Source organism: Hordeum vulgare, chromosome 5H (assembly GCF_904849725.1).
Source record: "Hordeum vulgare subsp. vulgare chromosome 5H, MorexV3_pseudomolecules_assembly, whole genome shotgun sequence".
NCBI lineage: Eukaryota > Viridiplantae > Streptophyta > Magnoliopsida > Poales > Poaceae > Hordeum > Hordeum vulgare.
Window position 1 is genome coordinate 114,004,752 of NC_058522.1, and position 22,071 is coordinate 114,026,822.

The window sequence follows — 22,071 nt, forward strand, 5'->3', positions numbered from 1 at the left end:
TCGGGACGCCCGTCGAGGCGGGCGCGTTCGTTGGCGGAGATTTCGTCCATGAGGAGCTTGGAGCGCGCTTGGACGAAGGAAGGGAACGGCGATTGCATGGGCAGGAGGGTAGCCATGACGTGGAACTTGCGACTAAGGCCGCGCAAGAGCTGGAGAGTGAGCGACTGGTCGGAGACAGGCTCGCCGACATCCGCAAGAGCGTCAGCGAGGGTCTTGAGTCGCCGGCTGTACTCGGCGATGGAGAGGTCCCCCTGGACCAGGTTGCGAAACTCGGCGCCGAGGATGACGGCGCGGCCGGGCTGGTTGTCCATGAAGAGGAGGTCAAGTTGTTGCCAGATGTGGTGGGCAGAGCTGGCGGGGGTGGCCACGGCAGCCAGAAGGTCGTCGTCGACGACGCCATGTAGCCAGAGCACGATGGTCAGATCGTCGTTGCGCCAGAGGGCGCTCTGAGCGAGTGGTTCGGCAGCGACGTCGAGGTGGTGTTGGACTTCGTGCTTGCAGCCGATGAGGTAGAAGAGCTGGCGCCAGCGGGTGTAGTTGTCGGACTCGAGTTGGAGCTTAGTGGTGAAGTAGTGGGCGATGGAGGAGGGGAGTCCGGTTGCCGTAGAGGAAGGGCCGACGTCGCCATCGTCGAGGTTGAGGGACGGGACGAGGGCGCGGTCCGGGCCGCCAAGATGGAGGCGGGGAACGGCGACGCTGCCAGCGGTGCGGAGGGCACCGACGGCAGGCCGGGTGACGGCGGCGACGACGGCAGGCGGCGACGAAGGGGTTGGCAGGCCGTCGTCCCGGACGGGGGTCTTGCCCAGGGCGGCAGGGGGCGCACGACGAGGTGCGGGGGCAGCGGCGGGAGCCGGTGGCCGCGGTGTGGGCACAGCGGGTGGCGTGGCGGCGAAGGGAATGGGGGTGGAGAGGGGCAGCGAGTCCAGCTCAGCCGAACGGGTGCGGCGGAGGAGACGGTGCATGGCTGGGAAGAAGGATCGTAGAGAGAGCTGATACCAAACTGAAGAGTAGATCACTAGGCTCAGATGATATCTATTGCATCAGAGGTGTTACACATATATACGCCCGGCGGGCAGTGTTACAACGGCCAAGGCCATGCATGCATATGCATGCGGAGAGGTGGATCACTACTAGGGCGGCAGGAGGAGTGGCGCCTAAGGAACCAGTCCTGGTGCCGCAAGAAGAGGTCGTGGGGTTATCGTGGAGGCGGTTTTGCAACAAGCCCATCAGTAGCTAGCGTGTCCGGCTCCTCGCCTCCTCCCCGGCTGCACGCCGGGCGGCCTCCACCCGAGCCGCTGGTGGCCGGCGCTCCCCGCCGTGCCGCCGGTGATCTGCGCCGGCATGGGACACTGAAGGCACGTACGAAACAAAATACAAAGTGTGCGTACATCTTCTCTCGCCTTCACGGTCACCGTCACCGACTGATCTGATCGGCGCCTAACACGACTCCCATCGTTCACACGAGGTCAACGGACGCGAATCGCGGGCGTTCTCCACTAGGCCACTACCAGCATCGTGGGAAGCGAGGCCGTGGCCTCCCTGTCCGATGCTGCTGCCAACTCGTTCCGAATCAATGGATATCCGGCTGACGGTTGACTGATTACCAGCTCTAAACGCACATGATCGCACCACCCGCTCCATCCGCGATCCGCCACATACAAAACGTGAGTACGCACCTCGCAGCGCACGACGATTAGAAAGGCCACTGTCAACACCCCCGTCCTCGCCGTCTCAATTCTCATCGGCGGCCTGATACGTCATCGAAGCAAGAAGGAGCAATGGCGGCGGCGGCGGAGGTGAGCAACAAGGGGGTGATCCTGAAGCAGTTCGTGACGGGGTTCCCCACGGAGGACGACATGGAGGTCGTGACGGGCGCCGTTCGGCTGGCCGTGCCGCCTGGGTCGGCGTCCGTGATGGTCAAGAACCTCTACGTCTCCTGCGACCCCTACATGCGCAACCGGATGAGCGAACACAACGAGGCCAGCTACATCGAGCAGTTCGTGCCAGGGGAGGTACCGTATAGTTACCCAACACGCCCATTATTTCCGACTTCTTATCAATGTTTGGGTTATTTCCTAATTCCTGCAGGAAATGAATTGTCTTTTTAGCAACCGGCAATGAACTGTTTTGTGTGAACTCTAGGCTATTACTAGTTGGATTTTTTAGGTAGCACAAAAATCCAACTAGTAACGAAACTGGCCCGCGTGCGCGCGATCCAGCCAGCGCGGCCGAATTAAGATAGAGGTTTCTTTTCCTTTTTGAGCAGAATACTATTTCTGGCGCCATCCTCTTTTGGCAACTTTCCTTTCACGGTGAATTTTAAAAACCATGTTGAGTGTTCAGATCAAGTTTTTTAATACTCCCTCTGTCCCAAAATAACTGTCTCAACATTGTACTAGCTCTAGTACAAAATTATACTAAGCTTAAGACACTTATTTTGAGACGGAGGGAATATATCAACTCGCTCCATTTTTTAAGTATATACAGTAAGGTTCCTCCACGTACCTGTCATGTATACTCTAAAAACAACTCTAACGGGGCGACCCAAACGGACGCGCGCTTTGTCCGTTTTTCGTCCGTTTGGGTCAACCAGGCGGACTTGCGCGTCCGCATTCTGAAATGGATCGGCTTGACCATCCAACGGGAAGGCTGATCCAAATATGCCGGCATGAAAAAAAATGCTCGCAGGAAATAAACTCAAAATAAACATAATTAAACATAAGTTGTCGGCCAAACCCCGGCCAAAGTCCACTTAAACATAATTAAAACATTAAAAAAAGTCCGTGCCCGCCTTCTACCGCCCCGCACGCTGCCCTAGACGTCGTCGGCCTTGCCCTTGCCCTTGGTGTCGGCGTCGCCATCGTCGGTGAGGTCGATGAAGGCGGGAGCAGAGCCAGCCCCCCGAACGCCGCCTGGTACGCTGCCAGGGCATCCTCCTCCGGTGTCTGCTGGGGCGGCGGCATTGCGGCTAGCCGCGCGTGCTCCTCCTCCCCCTCCTCGAATCGGAGCGCCTCCGCATCGCGCTGGAGCATGGCCTCGTAGCGCATCTTCTCCTCGTTGTCGGCGTGCTCCTGGCGGAGCCAATGCGCCTTCTAGCGCTCGAGGTGGGTGGCCTCCTGCTCCGGCGTCGCGGCGAAGTGGATGGGGGGCGCGCTCACCCACTCGCGATACTAGCCCGTCCACGTGTAGGCCTCCTCCGGCCAAGTGGGTGGAGGCGGGGAGCGCTTCCGCGTCGCCGGCTTGGGCTGGATGGTGGCGATGGTGCTTCCGCACGCGTACTTAAAAAAGGATGCTTCCTGAGGCTCACAAGTGGGCCCGCTGTCGGTGGTCGTCATAAATAAGACGACCGGTGTCGGCTAGGTGGCCTATAGGTGGGAACGCGGTGGACGTCGAGGAGACGCGCGGCGCGTCCGCTCCGCGTCCGCGCCGACGCATTCCAGGCGTAATTTTGGGACGGAAATGGATCTACGTGGACGCCAGACGGACGCGATTTGCGTTTGGGTCGGCACGTTGGGCCTCCACTTTTATCCGCGTCGACCCAAACAGACGCATGCGGATGAAATGGGTCGTTCCATTGAAGTCGTTCTAATATCTCAGCATATCATTAGGTTAAAAACCATGTTGAGTGCTCAGATCAAGGTTTTTAATACATCAACTCACTCCGTTATTTAAGAAGTACAGTAGGTTCCCCTTTGTATCTTTTTCGTTGAAATGGAAGATTGCCTCGGGCTCTGCATTAGTACGATGCATGCAGCCATGCTATTAAACAAATAGTTAATAGTTAATATGGTATGTTGTTTGATACAAACTCGTAAGAAGAGCGAAAATGCATTAAACATTAAAAGTGTCACAACCAGTGAAAATAAAAAAAGATGACTAAATACCTAGCCTATTGTTGGATCATCATCCAAATTGCTTGTAAGTATCTCGTGCAACCGTCTCCTAACGGTTGCATCCAATAGCCATATGCTTCTTGACTCAGGCATGGCCGAGTAAGGGTCACATACGGATTCAAGCAGTTGCTCTGTAGATGACCTGAAAAATAATGTAATAATTTGTGTGTTAAAAATCACATCATTTCAACAGTTCAATATAAGCTCAAAGTAATGCACACACTCTGACTTAAATATGTGCCGCAGTTTTAGACTTTACTCTAGGTAGCCAAGTCCCAAATAGGTGGTTATATTATTGGAAGGACTGGCCTTATAGGCCACATGTCCCTCGTATATCTACCTATATTTGGTTAAAAAGACGTACAGGAAAACATAAGAACATAAAAGAAATTAATACAAGGTCACAAGCTCTCTACAATAAGTCAGAAGAAAGCCTCTTGCAGCCCTTTGTATGTTTTCCTTCTAGATCAGAAACCAGCTATTTCATTTCCACTTTAAATCTCCACCGGCGTATGTACAGATTTGGCTGTAGACCTTGGAAAACGAAGTCATTTCTAGCATTTCAGATGATTCATGTCACCATGATGATGATCTTTATAAAAGGAAGAGGCAGATGCAACCTCTGCTTTCTTCTTGGAAGTGTCTTAGCAACTTTTTTTCATGAGTACGCAAATTTTGTGTATATTTTCATTGATAGAAGAAGAAAAAGCAAGACCAAAATATGATACAACACATGACACGAATGCAAGAAGACGTAGACATAATGCGCATAGCAGAGAGACATGGAATGCTGGGACCAAACAGAGGAAACGACACGACAAAACTCGCCTAGCATTGAGAAGCTTCCCAAATAAACCATGACGACCAACATCTCCAATTCCATCGGCTGGGATGCCACAAGCGAACAAGACATCACCTTCCTAAAGGGGAACAACGTCAAGATGCGGTCGTCGTCTAGTTCGAATAATCCGCCTAGAGTTTCCCTTGATGCTCAAAGATGGAAAAGATGAAAGCTATGGCAGCACCTCCAGGAAGGTGGTGACGGCACCCGTAGGTGCCACCGCTACCAGCATCGGCAAGCCGAGCAGGGATATTGCACTGGCCTTGGTCTGAGAAAACCAAGCGTTGGGATAGACATTAGAGAAGAGGAAGTCAAGTCACGAGCCAAAAACTTCATCGCGGGAAGGGGAGCTGCGCTCGCCACCGAAGGAGGCACCAGACGCATATGGATGGACGGGGTACAGATTTGGCGGGAGCATGGGCGAGGCTCAGATGTGGGCGGGGTTGGGCGGTCGGGCGAAGAGAGGAACGATGCAGGGGATGCAACGACGGGCAGTGACATGGACTGTCGATAAACAAAATGCATAAGTTGGGACCAAAGACTATGGAGTCTGTTTTTCAAGGCTATGCCAAACATAAAATTGGCTATAGTTTTCTTGTGATGAAATCTGACATACCTGACGTGAAGGTTGGTACGATCATGGTGTCTAAAGACGCTACATTCTTTGAGGATATTTTTTCCATGAGAGATATGCAAAGCACTTTTAGACTGAAATTTAATGAGACTTGTGAACCTGTCATTCTGGTGGAATAATATGAATGAACATGTGATGAAAATATTGAGGGGGTGACGAGGAAGCTCTTGGTAGGGGTAAGAGATACATGACTGCAAAGTCCTTTGATGGTGATTTACTTGTATACCTCATGGATGATACTCCCACTCTCATTCACAAGATTATGCATCTTCGGATGCTGACTATTGGAAGGATGCAATCCGTAGTGAGAAAGATTTCATCTTGGCTAACGGGACAAGGGAGGTCGCTGACCGTGCCTATGGAAAATCAATGGGATACAAGTGGATGTTCGAAAGGAAGATTAGGCTTGATGGTACGATTGAAAAGTACAAGATTTGGCTTGTGGTCAAGAGTTATACACAAAAATAAGAAGAAGAATTCTTCAATACATGCTCACATGTGGCCAGACTAGCAACCATTTGAGTGTTACTCATGTTTGGCTGCCTCCCACGGTCTCCTCATCCAACAGGTGGATGTTAAGACGACTTTCTTAAACAGAGAGATAGGCGAGGAAATTTACATGCCACAACCATATGGATTTGTATTGAATGGAATTAAAGATGTGTAAGTTATTGAAATCTTTCTATGGTCTGAAGCAAGCACCTAAGCAATGGCATGACAAGTTAGATAAAAACAATTGACATCTGCTTCCTTTGTTGTGAATAAAGCTAGCAAATGTCTATACTATCGTCATGGTGGGAGTCAAGGATTTATCATGTGTATGTATATCGATGGCATACTAATATTTGGAACCAACCTCAAAATGGTTGAGGAGGTTAAGGACTTTGCTTTGAAATGAAATACCTAGGTGTGAATGATGTTGTCTTGAACATCAAGCTAATGCGAGTGTAATTACACTTCTTCAATCCCACTATGTTGAGAAGATTTTGAGTCATTTTGGCTATTTGAACTACAAACCTTCTCCAACACCATATGATCCTAGTGTGCAGATTTAAAAGTTTGAACGATCGGCTATAGATTAGATGAGATACTCACAAGTTATTGGTTCACTCATGTACCTAGCTTGTGCTACTCGGCCTAACATCTCTTTTGTTGCGAGCAAACTGAGCCGGTTTGTTTCCAAACTGGGAGGTGTGTATTGGAATGTTGTTGAAAGAGTCATGTGCTATTTGCAAGGTACTTTGAGCCACAAACTTCACTATATCGGGTACCCAACGACACTTGAGGGGTATAGTTATGTGAATTGGATCTCTGATGCTGATGAGATGAAAGCCACAAGTATGTATGTGTTTGCACTTGATGGTGGTGGTGTTTCCTGGCAGTCTCGCAAGTAGACAATCTTAACGAGATCGACTATGAAAGTATAACTCACAACATTGGACACAACTTGTGTTAGAGCAGAACAGCTTCAAGAGCTTTTGATGGATTTGTTAGTGGTTCCCAAGCCAGTTTCGGCTATATATCCTTATGAACTATCACAATCAGACAGTGATTGTCAAGGCAAAGAGTTCAAAGAATAACATGCAATCCATAAAGCACATATGAAGAAGACTGAAATTTATGAGGCATTGAAGAAACTCCAGAGTTATAGCGTTGGATTATATCCAGTCGGCTAAGAATCCGGTACGTCCCTTCATGAAAGGGCTATCACATGTTGTGATAGAAAATGCATCGTCTGAGCTTGGTATGACACCCACATGAGTTGCCATGATGGTAACCCAACATGTGTGATCAAAGATCCCACGGATTAGTACCAGAGAAAAACAAACAGTGGTTAACTAAGTAGAGTATCTTTACTACCCCATGTCATTGGAGATGCAATATTTTCACAATATTTAAGGCATGTTGGCATTTGTCTTAATGTGTTCTGAAGCTCGTGTAAGCAAGATGCTATCCCACAAAGCGATTTTTGGAGGAGCACACGTATGTGACCCCGACTCCTCACAATCTATGAGATATGATAATCTCTAGGAAGCTCATAAACAGATTAGAAGTGTGACTAATATGCTCCACCGTTGGGGTTAGACTTCAACAATCAAGTATAATCTCATAATTGGTGCAACTTCTGCACGCTCAATTAAAAATTCAAGGCATAGTCCATTATCAAATTGCCAAGAAGTCTAGTCTTTTTCTCTAGGTGGATGTTCAACCCTAACCGTTCTCTAGGTGGATGTTCTCTAGGTGGATGTTCAACCCCAATTGTTCTCGCTAGCTGGATATGTTGTGTTCATGATTTGATTCTATGTTCTGTCCTGGCTGCGTCGAATTTCCCTTGTCGCTCTCGCGGGCGGCAGGGCGAACCCTAGCCACCGCCGGTCAGGACTCCCCCCCATTCCCCCTCCTCCCTGTCGTCTCGAGATGGCGCCTCCGGGAGAAACCTGGTGGCATCGCTGGCGGCAGGGCCTCCTTTCCTCCGTATCTGGTGAGATGCGGTGCGAGACGCAGGTCCCTGAAGAGGAGCACGCCGTTTGCACGGGACGGCGCGACGGCGACTTGGGCAGCGTGCCGATGGTGCTGTTGTTTGGCAGAGCGGCCGTGGCTGCGTGAAATCTGGTGGCATGGATCTGTGTGTGGGGAAGGAAAGTTTGCACACTGCGGCGGCACTCCTTCATCAGATCCAGACGACAGGGGCCACTGGCGTCCGGCTAGGCTGGGCCATCTTCCGGTGTGGTGGCATGTCAGTAGGTGTGCTGCTGGCGGGGGTCATCCTCGTTGCCCCGTGGGGCTGGGGTTGGGAGCGGGGTGCAGGCGGGCCTCGACTTTGTTTGGAGGGGGTGTGGTTGGTGGCGTGCCATGCCTAGGTGCATGGGTGCTCTCGGCAAGCCCCGCCCGGATCTGGAGTTGCCAGATCTTGCGGGTGGCACCGTTTGCCCTCCCGCGGCGGTGGGCAGCAGTGTGGGGATGGCCACCGTGGAATTCTCCTTGTTTGTGGCGTTTGCCTCTTCCGAAGTCTCGATTTTTTTCTCGTCTCCTCTGTCCGGGTCGAGGTTTGGCGGGTGGCGCGGTCCTCGGGTTCTTTTTACTCTAAGGTGATGTTCTGCCGGTTGACAATCCTTATGGACAATTGACGAGTTCCGGAATGCTTCGCAAAAGATCTTCACTAGGTGCTTGTCGCCTCTAGATTGCTGGATCGAATTGGATTTGGTCGTGTGCGTCTCAATTTCACACCGAGTGGCTTCGGGAGAGTGTGGTGCGAAGTTTTGGTTTATGTTGATGTTATGGGACACGTCGGTATTTTGATTTCCATGGTGAAGACAGTGACGGAGAACGTCATGGCGACTGAGATCCAATGCCTTGTAATGGCGGATCAAGTCATCGCAACAATGAGGACTTTGTTTGGTGATTCGTAACTCGTAGCAGCGGTATCGGCAAGTGGGGGCGCCAACACACGCGGAGTACAGAGTCTTAGCTTTCAGATGAAAACCAAAGGCCTGGCCTTAATTGGTTGTGTCTGGCAGTGAACTTGTTGAAGGCATTGTTTTGAGAGTGCATATCTTCTCCAAGATGAAAACCTAATATCTACAATCGGGCGGTGACAGTGCTTGTGCACTGTTTCCTTTTTGAAGGAGTTGCTTTTGAAGAATTTGGACTTCGGTGATGTCTAGGTGGTGGTTCATGCTGCAGCCACAAGAAATCGATCTCTGTAGCGGGATCTTTTCTTTATTTATATACCTTTTGGTTGTATGCATCTGTAATGTCTTTACGACATTGCGTTGTTGCGAAGACGTAATTGATATATTTATGATATTAATTTATTCTTCTTGTAATAAATGTTCAGTCCGGGCTTACATGTTTATGTTCCGCTATGAGCTTCATAACGTACTTGTCATGTTCATGTTTTGGTTAGGGATTAAATCAATCACAAAAGTGCTAATATATCCAGCAGTTTCTTACTTCTCCACTAGCGATGCCCAGCTAAACCCTTGTAAATATTAACTCTTTTAGTTCATCCTAGAGCCTTGTAAATATTAACTCTTTTAGTTCACCCTACTCTAGGGTTGTTTCTTTTTTCTCTACGGGCTATGCCTAACTAAACCCTTGTGTGTTCCAACTATCTTAATTAAATGAAACAGTCTCTAGTTTTCGATAAAAAATATTTGAAGGTGTTTCTTTTTATCGAAGATATTTATAACATGACTTATTGTGAATTGGAGGGAGTATCTTATCTATTATGGACTCCACTATATGTAGCGGCGCGGCACGTGCGCCTTGCCGCATGGCGGCCCAACTAATTACCAATGTAATGTAGCATGCAAAATTAGTGCCTTCCCTCCGCTGCTTTACTTGAAAAAGCCTGTCATGTCGTAGAAAATCCACGCTCTATCTCTCCCATGCATGCACGCAATGTTGTCATCATAATTTCCTCTCATGTTTGAAATTCAAAAAGTTTTATCTCTAAAACAGTTAATTTGATAGACGTTCTGTTTTCAGCATTGACTTTGTTGTGACGAGATCTTTGAAACTAGATCCCATATTGACATGTTTTGACAACAAAAAAATCCGTCCGTACTTACCATATTGTTGCATGTACTTGTCATATTTTTAAACACTCACTTGTCTGACAATAAATAACTTAATTCCCATATTTTTACAATTGCATGTAAAATATGACACTTTGAATTAATTAATTGCAAGCAGACAAAAATCTTTTTTGGCAATGACATGTAAAAAGTTGACAACTCATCATATCTAAAATTGGCAAGCACAATAAATCATTACTGGCAATCACCTGTAAACATGTCAAAAAATGTATGGTTATAACCACCAAAGGATAACAAATCATGGCAATTACTTATAATAAAAATCACAATTCGAGATAGTTAAACTGGCAAGCACATCTATGACATTGTTTTGAAAAAGCTATCTTTGATATGCATGCAGATTGAGAGGTGATAGTACAAAAAAATGATGACAGTTTATAAATGCAGCTAATTAGCTCCCTGCCTTTAGCAAATGCGAGTAGGTGAGTAGCAAAGTAAACAAAACGCAATGTAGCGTAGCACTGTAGCATTTAGCATAAAGTATTGTAACTAGACAGTGACATGTACACATTATAACATCGACGGGGCCACCGCATGCAAACGTGGTTGTGCGTGCCTGCCGGCCGCATGAAAAGGACGCCATGCGGCGTCTTTAATTTAGATTCTCCCATTTATTATTATTGTTATTTCATAGAAATACCCGTATTACTCACAGAAAAAAATCATGTCCATTTATTTTTCACTCAGACCGATTTATAACAGAGAATTGATCTCAAACTTTTGTGCCCTTTAGTGCTGTATTAGCGTAAGTTTTTTTCTGAGAATCGTATTCTATTAGACGTGTGCGACTAATAATAGTAATCAATCAAATTTTGTTGTTCATCCTATTCATGGTTGTTTTTTTAACCAAGAAACTATTTTCATACATAAATGTAAATAAAAAAGTATGTTACACAAGGTGAGGAAAAAAATAGAAAAAAAGGAAAAGAGTGCAAAAGAATATGATACGACTAGCAAATTCCTGCTCTAGGGAAACACTCCATTGATTAGAGGTTATTATCTACTCACTGTCTGAACATTTAACACTCGACACGGTGTTATTTGCAACTATAACCTGTAGCATACTCTATTGTCGTGTCAAGTATGAGCTACGGTACTTTTCTTTTACTGGATAACAAAGACATGAAGACTGTTGTGTTTTGTTCATTACTGTAGTTGGATTCTCTGAAATCGATCCAATGCCTCACCGAGTATGATTATTCCAGGTTTTGGCCACTTTTTCAGTAGGAAGGGTGGTAGCATCCGGGCACCCGAATTTCAAGTCGGGTGATCTTGTTTGGGGCATGAGCGGATGTGAAGAATACACTTTGATCACTAATCCAGAGTCTCTTTTCAAGATCAACCATCCTGAAGTGCCTCTGTCGTACTACACTGGTGTTCTTGGTGAGTAAACTTTTTATTTTGTCAGAAGCAAAGTGCCATATTTAATCTCAAAATTTCATTTTTCATCAAATGAAGCACGTACTTGCTTTTCTCATTGACTATATCTGGTTCACAAACCAGAATTTTGGTACAAGCTAGCGAATAAAACTCTCTTTTCTTTCATATAAAATAAAGATCGACCAAGGTTCTTTCGATTCACAAAGCAGAATTGCAAGAGTTCCCAACTTCTACCTATGGCACCCTAGTTTTTCTGAACACTATATGGCACCCTAGTTTGTCACCATTTATTTGTTCACTTTACCTTGTGGTGATGTTAATTGGCATGCTTGACTACTTGTTTTACATAAAACAACTTATATATAGAAACTACAAATGAACTTTCCAAAATTCTGGAAACATGTACTCCCTCCGTCCCAAAGTAAGTGTCTCAAGCTTAGTACAAATTTATACTAGAGCTAGTAGAAAGTTGAGACACTTATTTTGGAACAAAGGGAGTACATGGTATGCTAGTTACTTAATGTGGACAGGAATTGGAATAAAGATACACTATTGGACAGTAAGGGAATACACTAGTCCGAACTCTCATAAATCTAAGATGGAGATTCATATATGCATGCACCTTCCTTCAAGGAATCATACCTTGGAATTTGACAGCGACAAATCAAAATGGATGGCAACGTGCGGCAGGCTTGGTGAACCATCTTGAAATCATTCAAATACAAAAGAACCAAAATGGATGGCTAAATTACATGTAGCAAAAGAATAAGACATGAAGCTGGTCACTGCTATGATTTAGGCTCTTTGCCCCAAAACGGAAATTGGTATGATCTAAGCTTATCTTCTGTATAGTCTAACATGCGAGGTTACTACCTCTAGGCTCTAGCGATGTTTAAAATTTGATAAAATACACTATTTATTTTTTCATTAAATTTCCAAGAACTTTGCTAATGCAGGCATGGCTGGACTTACTGCATATGCTGGATTTTTCGACATATCAAAACCTAAGAAAGGTGACTATGTTTTCGTGTCATCAGCGTCGGGTGCTGTCGGGCAGCTTGTTGGACAACTTGCCAAGATCAATGGGTGCTATGTGGTTGGCAGTGCTGGTTCCGATGAGAAGGTCTTTTTTTGTTTGCATACTCATTTTTTCACTTGTTTTGTCTCACTGAGATGGTCTAATAGTTCACTCCCACACTTGAACGATGAATTGGTTGAACAACTTCAGGATATATTTTTTTCACTGACCTAAAATATACTCCGTCATGGTATGAAAATTAATGTGATGGCTTTTACAATGGTTTCATGATTTAACATAGGGATCACAATACTAGTTATTTCTAGTAACTGGATTATATTCGAGTATTCCATTGAGAAGAAGAAAGTCGAATGTATGCACAATTTCAACGGTAACCATTTTATAGTAACCTCTGGCCAATTGGCAAGGTGCTATTTACCGTTCTTGTCCTCTTGCCAAAGAAATCCTAGCCCTAAAGAAGTTAATCAGTGTAATCAATTCATTATGGATTAAAAAGATGGAAAGCATGTAGTCGGGAACATTACTCATACAAGTTCCAAGTGGAGCCATTTTACCTCCTGAAGTCAGAAATCTAGCATGCAAGTAACAAGTTATCCTCACTTTCTCTTCTATGGTTTTAATATTATGTGGAGGAATGCAAAAGTCCCATGGTTGACTTTGAAAGGTAAAAGTATGAGAAATTTGCTTTTGTCTTTATGGTAACCTCAGGTCAATCTCCTAAAAACCAAGTTTGGCTTCGACGATGCTTTTAACTACAAGAAGGAAGAGGACCTCAACGCCGCACTAAAGAGGTCTGAAAGCCATTTTCTTTATCTTCTAAGTTCCAAATATCGCCGATGGCTGCTAACCTCTTTCACAAAAACGAAATGAAAGCTAAACATAGTTCTCTCCCTCTTGATATTTCCTTTTAGATGCTTCCCGCGGGGCATCGACATCTACTTCGAGAACGTCGGCGGCGCGATGCTAGCCGCGGTGCTGCCCAATATGAGGATGAATGGCCGTATCGCCGTCTGTGGGATGATCTCGCAGTACAACCTGGAGCAGCCGAATGGTGCCCCTAACCTCTTCTGCCTTGTTGCCAAGCGCATCCGCATGGAGGGATTCATGGTTCTGGACTATTTCGGCACCTACAACAAATTTGAGGAGGAGATAGTGGGTTACCTCAAGGAAGGGAAGATCACAGTTGTTGAGGATGTTGCGGAGGGGATCGAGAACGTGCCGACGGCGCTCATCGGACTCTTCTCCGGGCGCAACATTGGGAAGCAGCTGGTCACCATCGCACATGAGTGACGGGACAGGCTAACGGAAAAGATACGGGAGTGCAATATATTCATATTGGATATGTGGAAGTGTCTGTGTTCATGACTGATCTATGTGTGTCGATGGAATGTCAAAAATGTTGATATTTTCTCTCTATTTTTACCTTTATATATATATATATATATATATATATATATATATATATACATAAAGTAAGATATTATTGTTTAAGTGTAGCACTTTGGATATGGATTTTGTCCAATGCTTTGGACCATTTGTGCGAATCAACTATGGCCTGTCACAGTGAGGACCCTAGAAATTTAACGAGAGCGTCGGGAGAAAATGGGAGAGAGGATGAGGGTGTATTCAACAATCATTTTGGCACCATAATGTAAACCTCAAACCAACATACACTAGGTATAAATTATCAGAAAAAAATGCACATAAGGTATAAATCTTTAGGCTAAGGTTTTGTGTTCTTAGAGGAACCATCGTACGCTGGAGGTAGCACCGTATGGAAGAAAGGTCACATGACTGCATTTCAATCGGGGCCAACACCAGGAGCCAACCTAATGATGGACTTGGCAACTACTACTTCTTTCATCATGATTTATTGGTCCCTTGTATCTTGAGACAAATTTTGGCAATATATTTGATTAGCAAAATATAGGATATATGCCACAAAAATTATGTTGTTAGATTCATGTACAAAAGAAGTTTTCAATGATTCCTTATGCCACAAAATGTATGATTTATCGGAGTAGTTTATATTTTGCTAGCCAAGTCTATGGTCAAAGTTTAACCAAAAAATATAAGGACTAATAAACCCAGACAGAAAAAAATAGTCCAGTGTATCCTAGGTTTTGCTTATTCGAGCATCTAGCTGAAATGGCCTTTCATAACCTTCAACAGCCAGCCTAAACTTGTACAGAGGGATTGAAGAAAGTCAAGACCACAAATTTTGTCAGCTCTCTTTGTCGGTCCTATTTGTGATGAGTGATCCGTTGTTTAGCTAAACATTAATGTAGAATCATATGTTCTCTAAAACCATAAGAATAGACGATTGGTGAAATCAGTCAAATTTAGAAAGATGCATCAGAATTCACTGATTATGATTCACATTTGGCATCTTATTCTTTTGCTCAGTCCACAACATGTTTTCGACCAAGTGACTGGTAGAATCAACATAGGTACAACATACAAAATCAACTACTTCAGGTTCCCTCTTTTACAGCATATTTTTCAGGTTCCTTCACATCAAGTAGAGAACTCCAGTTGCACAACTCTGCTATGCAAAAGGGCTTCACTGTACATCCCGTCCAAAAAAAAGGGCTTCACTGTACATGACATATATTCGACAGCAGCTGCCATGTTTACTCGACATCTCAAACAGACATGATCTTGACCACACCTTAGGGATGGCATTGACGAGGCGTGTAGTTATTGTGAATTTTCTAACAGGGCTACGCAGCGATGACAAACTTGGCAGCGATGACAAACTTGCCGAACGGATGAACAATATGGTACTTCTCAGATCAGATGGCATCCTTGTAGACAAGAGGCTTGTTGACCCATCTGATGCGGCAGCCGCAGGCTTGCAGAAGCTGGAGCAGGTCAGGGGATAGCACGGACTTCAAACCGCCGAGTATCTTCAGCTTCTTCAGCCTCCCGCAAGCGGCTCGCAGAGCCATCTCGAACCCTTCTATGGAAACCCATGACAGGTGCACCATCTTCACGTCCTGGAGGCACCTCAAGGAGCTAAGCAGGTGGCACAAGCCTAGGCCAGTAACTTGGCAGTATGATATGGTGAGCTGCAGAATATGGACAAGCTAATAAGGTTCCTGCCTCGTTAGAACTTGTGCAGGAAGAAGCTAAATTCTGCATACCATTTACCTGTCTAAGGTTTAGAGCATATCGGGCAAGAGCCCATAGCCCAGAATCATCGACAGAATAGCAGCGCTTCAAGTCAAGTTCTACCAGGCTCTTACAGCCAATGACAACGGAAGAAATTCCGATGCCTGTAATGCGGACGAGGCACCTCAGCTCAAGGTTTGTGAGCTCCTCAAGAGCGCCCAGGTGGCTCAAACCACTATCAGTTATCTTGTTGCAGTAACAAAGGTTCAGCAGCTTAATTTTCTTGCAGCCGTTGGCTAAGGCTGCCAGCCCATCATCAGTGATAGAACTGCAGCTTTAGGATAGGAAGATAATATGCAAGTTATTATTGTGCATGGAAGATGGCTGAAAGCCTATAATGAACAAACAAGGAGATCAAATTACCGATAGAGGTCAAGTTCAATGAGCTTCCCACACTTTGAACTAATAAAACCAAGGCCTTTGTCCGAAATACTTGAGCTCAGGCCTAATTTCAATATCAGCAGTTCAGAGCACTTCGCCAAATGATGCAACGCTGCAAGAGAGTTAACTTCATATGACAATGCTCAAATTATGGACATTCTTGGATGAAAAAAGAAGCAAAGATGCAGTATGCAGTATCACAAACCTTCGTCGTTCACTCCACAATCAGTGAGATCTATCTCCTTTAGATTGGGGCAACAGCTTGCAATTCTCTCTAGTCCTTTCTCGTTTATAGAAGAGCAGGACTCCAACCGGAGGCATTCAAGCATCTTACAGTTGTCAGCTATTGAATCAAGGGAATCGTTTGTGACTAGATTGCAGCATGTGAGATCAATTTTCCTTAGGTAGCTACAGCGAGCTACAAGCGAAGAGATGCCTTCATCTGTAACACCGTTGCATTTGCTTAGTCCAATCTCAACCAAGTTGGTACAACCTTCACCAATCGCTGAAAGAAGAGAGGATGACACTTCAAAGCCGTCAAGTCTCAACACGGTCAAGGTTGCCTTCAGTGTTACCAACTTGGATAGAAAATTCTGTCCAATCTCCTACAAAATTTAAGTAGAAGGTCAATAATCATCAGCAATTATGTATTAGTCATGTATCCTCTTAGATTATTAATTCGTTCATTCATCATTGGGGCCAAGTCTCCCCCAAAAACATGCCATCATTTTAACGAACAGTACAGCCAATGTGTGCAGCAAAGCAAGTAAAATTAGGAATACCAACTCACATGCAAACTATCTGCGGCATTTAACTTCTGGAGAAAACTGTGACCATCTATCAGTGAAGCTAACCCCTGGGAAGTCACGTGATTGCATCTTGAGACATCAACACTCTGCAATGGAAGACGATATTTAGAATGGATCGATGCTTGGTAAGAGGTAAAAGAATAATCGAACACCAAAAATTGCAGGTAAACTTGCACACTAGACCTATCCAGTTTAAACTTTAAAGTGTGACGAGAGAGTAAGCAATAATTTCAGATGATCAAAGATGTGATAATGCTCATGAGACGAAATCATTATCTATATACCATGTTTGACGAGAGAGTAAGCCATATGATTTCAGATGACGGAAGACATGATAATATGCAAGAGTATCCCTACATGAGACTACAATAATTATCCATATACCTGCAATGAATTGCTTCCTCTGCTAAGCAATTCCAGGCCTTCATCATCTATACATGAGCAAGCAACCATGGCCAACTCCTCTAGCTTCTCAAGAGTCGATATTGATCTAAGGGACTCATTGCTCACCTGCAACAGAAAAGGGAAATTAAGTAAATCATATGTAGAGCGCAAGTAGGTGGCCAAACTCATAATTAACGCATAGCGCTCTTTTGAATTTTGGATGGAACCAAACTAAAAGTTTGAGTAGAAAGCAATTTGCTCATGAGTAAACAGCAGTAAACAAATATACACTTTCAGATATAAACTGCTGCTACTTCCTTTCATTAGTAGATGAAATTCAGAACTAATCAAATGCTGACAAAATACTAGATTATACTCCCTCCGTCCAATAATATAAGTGTTTTTGACACTACACTAGTGTCAAAATCGCTCTTATGTTATGGGACAGGGGGAATATTACTATTATATAGTTTATCACAGTGCAAGAAATTAGTATATTTTCTGTAAGCAGGAGGACTTCTCAATTTCCCCTAAAAAGGAGACCTCCTCACGTTACAACGGTGCCATGTGTCGAAGTGAAATTATGTTGGCAAAAACATTCCTCGTCAATTTAAGTTTTTCGTTGAACGTGCATTAAACTTGTTAACATGGGTTCCAGAACAAACACCATATGCCTCAAAGTCACCAATAATATGACTAACCGTTTAATGGTGCAATTTCTTACAAACTGCAACAGATGAAGACCAAAGGTATATTTGGGGTTAGTCTATCATGTGGTTCTTCCTAGTCTCCCCCACTCAATTGCCTAGATTTTCTTTTTTACCAAAACTCACCCCTTTCCAGCAGCAGCATACCAAAAGGGTCTGCTGGAAAAGGTAGTAGAGTAAAGTTTTTTTATGTTAGGAATATGCAACTTATGTTTATTGAAGGCCCAAGGGGCATATATATATTACACAAGACTTGAGGTGCAAGGAAAGTAAACATAGACTAATAAGGACTCCTAGACTAATACTAATAGACTAATGAGGACTCCTAGACTAATACTAATACTTCCTAACACCCCCCCTCAAATGCAAAGCGTATGCAATAGCATTGCATTTGAAGAAGTGTAATACTGAAGAAAAAAAATGATAATCCAAATCCGCGTCTTGAGAGTGTCGTCATAGCATGAAGAGTCTTCAAAACTTGTCGAGTCGCCGAAGGAGATAACGAAGAGATGGCACATCAGAGGTAGACACCGCATCACTTGAAGATACAAGATAAGTATCAAGAGAAGATGGGTTGTCAAAAGAAGATGTCACATCAAGAGAATAAAGCATTGTGCAGAAAATCATAGTCCACGACAACCGTCGGCGAAGGAAGCTCGGCGGATAAGGCACGATGGACGTAGATCGGTCATGCAAAAGAAGTCCAGAAAATCCTATAGAAAACAACAAGGGCAAATAGGCCACAAAAGTTGCATAGAAAGGATAAGGACCGGAGAAAGGCTCACGGACTAAGTTATGGTGGACTCGCATGGCATGAGAAAACACAAAATATCAACGGATTTGGTGGACGCAGCGGAAAATAAAGAGAACTAAAAAAACTAGGAGCAACTGGGACATAAGCAGCAGCACGTATAGGAGGAAGCAGCTAGCAGCAGCACGTATAGGAGGAAGCAGCTAGCAGCAACACGTAGCAGCAGAACGCAGCAGCAGAATTTTTTTTTTTAGGAATCAGCAGTAGCAAGCCGGATCCAATCGAGATCAGGACGGGATTGGGGCGGCGGCTGGCGGTTGCTGCAACAGGAGGCAGATCCGAGTCGGATCGCGAGAAGTAGCCGAGCCTCGATCTGGTGCGGTGGCTGCAGGGAAGACAGCTCCGTCCGATGGGACCCTGGAGCTGCTTCGATCCAGTCCAGGGGAGACAGCTCCTCCCGATGAGAGCCTGGAGCTGCTTAGATCCGGTGCAGGGAGACAGCTCCTCCCGATGGGACCCTGGAGCCCCTGTCCCGCGACTGGATCGGGAGGAAATCGATTTGGCGGACGGGAAGCAGCCGCCTCGATCTGGCTGTGGAGAGGAAGCCTCCTCGATCTTGGTCGGGAGGGAGCCGCTCGAGGCATGGGAGGGAACCGCCTCGATCTGGCGAGCGACGGGAGAAACGCGGAGGGAGCCGCCTCGATCGGCCTCGATCTGGCGAGCGACGGGAGAAAACAGCAGCGCTCGGGATCCCGTCGAGAGTAGAAGGAGATCGGCAGCAGCTACTAGACGAACAGCGGCTGCGTGGAGAAGATCGGAGCACGAGTTGCGCGTGCGAAAAAAAAACCTAAGGCTCTAATACCATGTTAGGAATATGCAACTTATGTTTATTGAAGGCCCAAGGGGCATATATATATTACACAAGACTTGAGGTGCAAGGAAAGTAAACATAGACTAATAAGGACTCCTAGACTAATACTAATAGACTAATGAGGACTCCTAGACTAATACTAATACTTCCTAACATTTTACAGTGTCAAAAAACGTCTTATATTTTGATACGGAGGGGGTAATACTGAACAACATGGTACGATGACACATGACCCAAAATAAAATTTCTCTGAAGTGACCAAAATACACTATTCTTAGAGTAGCAACAATACTAGGAGGGGTAGGAGCCGACCAAAGTTGACATGGGGGGAGGTGATAAAAAGAGGCTTGAAGGATTGGGATGTACCCAGGGATTTGTCTCTTGATAGGACTACATGGAATGATGGAAGTCAGTAGTTCATGTACCAGAACCTTGATTTATTTTGTTTACTTTTACTTTCTCTATTCTCTTTTGGGTTCTTACTGTTTTCTGTTGGGTTTCATCTCTAGCCTACCCCAAATTGCTTGGGATAAAAAGGCTTTGTTGTTGTTGACCAAAATACTATTATAAATTCCACCGAGATATAATGAGTGCACTCCATAAAATGAGCCAAGTCTGATCTACACAGCAACAGAGTCAGATTCAACATATACGGAGGTAAACTTCAACCAACGCATCATAATTTCCTAGTCAAAAGGACCAAGAACTAGTCCAGGTCAAAATCCATATTTTCCCCCTCTAACTCCTACAATACATAGCAGTACCTATCATACGGTACAGTTTTTTCAAATGTATTTGCCATCTGGCACCAAATTTGAACTTTTCTTGGGAAGGAAGATGAAACTAAAGTGTGATCCAAGAGGTCACGAGTTTTTTTAAGAGCCTATATACTAGCCACCAGAACAGATATGCAAGAAAGTTTCCTATTCCAGCTGCATTCTTCCAAAGGTGTCTGCATAAATTGACCCATACTACCCTACAAGACACCTAACAAATGCATCAATCTCTAAACTGGATGAACCACCTAATAAGTCCAATGGTCCAATACCCCGAATCTCTTTGACATTTTCTGGGTCTAAAAGCAATCAATAAACATCAAAGTCCCACTCTTAACTCTGTTGGTCGCCACATCGTTTCTCCTGTTTATCAAGGGTTCTAGTCCTAACCCGAGAGCCCGAACCTAGACCTTTCCACTGCATAGGGCAATGAGTTCAAACAGCTCATATGGGAGTATAACCTTTAGGTAGGAGATGTCAAGGCTGCGGAGGTCGCGGCACTTTTTGACAAGCAGATCGACGCCGATGTCAGAGATTTCACGGCACCACTTGAAGCTCAGAGTCTCCAGTCTGGGGCAGCCCACGGCTACCTTGGCGAGCCCCATATCAGTGACCCCAAGGCACTTTTCCAGATTTAGCTCCCTCAGCCCAGAGGCGGCGGCCAGGGCGGCAGCCTCCCTATCCCCAGCACCGACGCAGTGCGACAGGTCGACAGCCTCGAGCCTGGGGCAGGCGGCCACGAGGGCTTCCAGCCCGCGCCAGCCCACTCCGCTGGCCCGCGCCAGGCAGACCTGTCGGACGGTGCCGAGGTCCGCGCCGGCTAAAGCGGCTGCAAGAGACGCGTCGTCGAGCGAGGCACAGGCTGAGAGATCGAGGCGCTCGAGCGCCGGGAAGGCGCGGAGCAGGCGAGGGAGCGGCTCCCGGCGGAGCACCCGGAGGGCCCGGCGGTGCGCGGCCTCAGCGCGCGCGAAGGCGCGGCTGACGAGGCGGCAGGCCTTGCGGTCCCGCCGCTCCAGCACGCGATCGAGCACCTGGCCGAGCAGATCCACGGACAGCGCACCGACGCCGCCGCCGCCGGTCCCGCCGCCGTACCTCTGCGCCTCCTCCTCGCTCATCGCGGCTGACGATTCCACCGGGCAGCTCCGGCGGCGAGGGCCGGCCTGTCGGCGAGGCGTGGAGCTTAGGTCGGGATGAAGAGGAAGGAGAGGGCGACGAGGTAGGGGTGGCCGCCGGGGATCGGGAGGCGCGGTACGGCGGCGGCCCTGCGGGGTCGGTATGGGGCGCAGCGCCTCAGCATGGTAGGATCCGCGCGCAGGGCGGGAGGCGGCCGCACGGTGCGATCGTTCCTGATCCGGGCGGCGGAGGAGCGGCAAGGCGACGGCCGGTGGTGGCGAAGGTACGGAGGGAGGAAGGTGGGTAGATGGGTGGGGAGTGGGGAGAGGGAGGGAGGATGGGAGGAGAAAGATGTGGATAGGTAGCACCTGTCGGAGTAGCGCCTGCCTCGGCCCACAGGTGGAGGTATCACCTGAGACGGAACAAGATGACCAAAATGTCCAACGGACGGCCGCCCCGCCCATGGTTTTCTTTGCTTTGCTTTTCTTTTCTTTTCTTTCCGACGACGGCAGAGATGATGATAGTACTGCGTCCGTACTGCTCTGCATTAATCTATGGACGAATTATTATGACTCACTCTCTTAAGTGCAGTGCAGCAGCGCAGGTCCGTCCTTGTTTCTCGGCAAGTGGGTGGTCACGTTTTCGGCATCGTTTTCCTTCCGATGGAGCGCAATTTGGGTTCTGGAATGTAAAGCCAAGAAAACGTGGCCAAAAAAA

The 22,071-nt window shown here is 46.3% G+C and overlaps 2 protein-coding genes across 3 annotated transcripts; one reads left to right on the forward strand and one right to left on the reverse strand.

Annotated features, from left to right (window-relative positions):
- The first annotated feature begins 1,578 nt into the window (after positions 1 to 1,578).
- LOC123399086 (2-alkenal reductase (NADP(+)-dependent)-like) lies at positions 1,579 to 13,804 on the forward strand. The gene is made up of 5 exons (XM_045093505.1): positions 1,579 to 2,012; positions 11,175 to 11,352; positions 12,306 to 12,472; positions 13,097 to 13,179; positions 13,300 to 13,804. Exons 1-5 carry the CDS (start codon positions 1,779 to 1,781, stop codon positions 13,676 to 13,678), a joined length of 1,041 nt encoding a protein of 346 aa, XP_044949440.1. The 5' UTR covers positions 1,579 to 1,778; the 3' UTR covers positions 13,679 to 13,804.
- Positions 13,805 to 14,729: 925 nt separating this feature from the next.
- On the reverse strand, positions 14,730 to 21,759 carry LOC123451854 (F-box/LRR-repeat protein 3). Of its 2 annotated transcripts, none has more exons than XM_045128397.1 (7): positions 20,703 to 21,759; positions 17,137 to 17,262; positions 16,734 to 16,838; positions 16,149 to 16,548; positions 15,926 to 16,055; positions 15,535 to 15,836; positions 14,730 to 15,459 (listed from the first exon to the last, which is right to left on the reverse strand). In XM_045128397.1, the coding sequence occupies exons 1-7, from the start codon at positions 21,354 to 21,356 to the stop codon at positions 15,407 to 15,409; spliced, it is 1,770 nt and encodes a 589-aa protein (XP_044984332.1). In that variant the 5' UTR covers positions 21,357 to 21,759; the 3' UTR covers positions 14,730 to 15,406. The 2 variants fall into 2 exon arrangements, with proteins under 2 accessions (XP_044984332.1, XP_044984331.1); XM_045128396.1 differs by having other exon boundaries at positions 15,542 to 15,836; positions 20,703 to 21,744.
- Between the last annotated feature and the right edge of the window lie 312 nt (positions 21,760 to 22,071).

What these genes read in the sequence shown, in the direction of transcription:
- LOC123399086 (XM_045093505.1), top strand. Translation starts at nt 1,779, where the DNA reads ATGGCGGCGGCGGCGGAGGTGAGCAACAAGGGGGTGATCCTGAAGCAG. An exon ending in GTACTACACTGGTGTTCTTG is followed by an intron (nt 11,353 to 12,305) that starts GTGAGTAAACTT and finishes TTGCTAATGCAG; the next exon opens with GCATGGCTGGACTTACTGCA. An exon ending in GTGCTGGTTCCGATGAGAAG is followed by an intron (nt 12,473 to 13,096) that starts GTCTTTTTTTGT and finishes TGGTAACCTCAG; the next exon opens with GTCAATCTCCTAAAAACCAA.
- LOC123451854 (XM_045128396.1), bottom strand. Translation starts at nt 21,356, where the DNA reads ATGAGCGAGGAGGAGGCGCAGAGGTACGGCGGCGGGACCGGCGGCGGC. An exon ending in GAGGAAGCAATTCATTGCAG is followed by an intron (nt 16,839 to 17,136) that starts GTATATGGATAA and finishes CTTCCATTGCAG; the next exon opens with AGTGTTGATGTCTCAAGATG. An exon ending in ATGCCGCAGATAGTTTGCAT is followed by an intron (nt 16,549 to 16,733) that starts GTGAGTTGGTAT and finishes TAAATTTTGTAG; the next exon opens with GAGATTGGACAGAATTTTCT.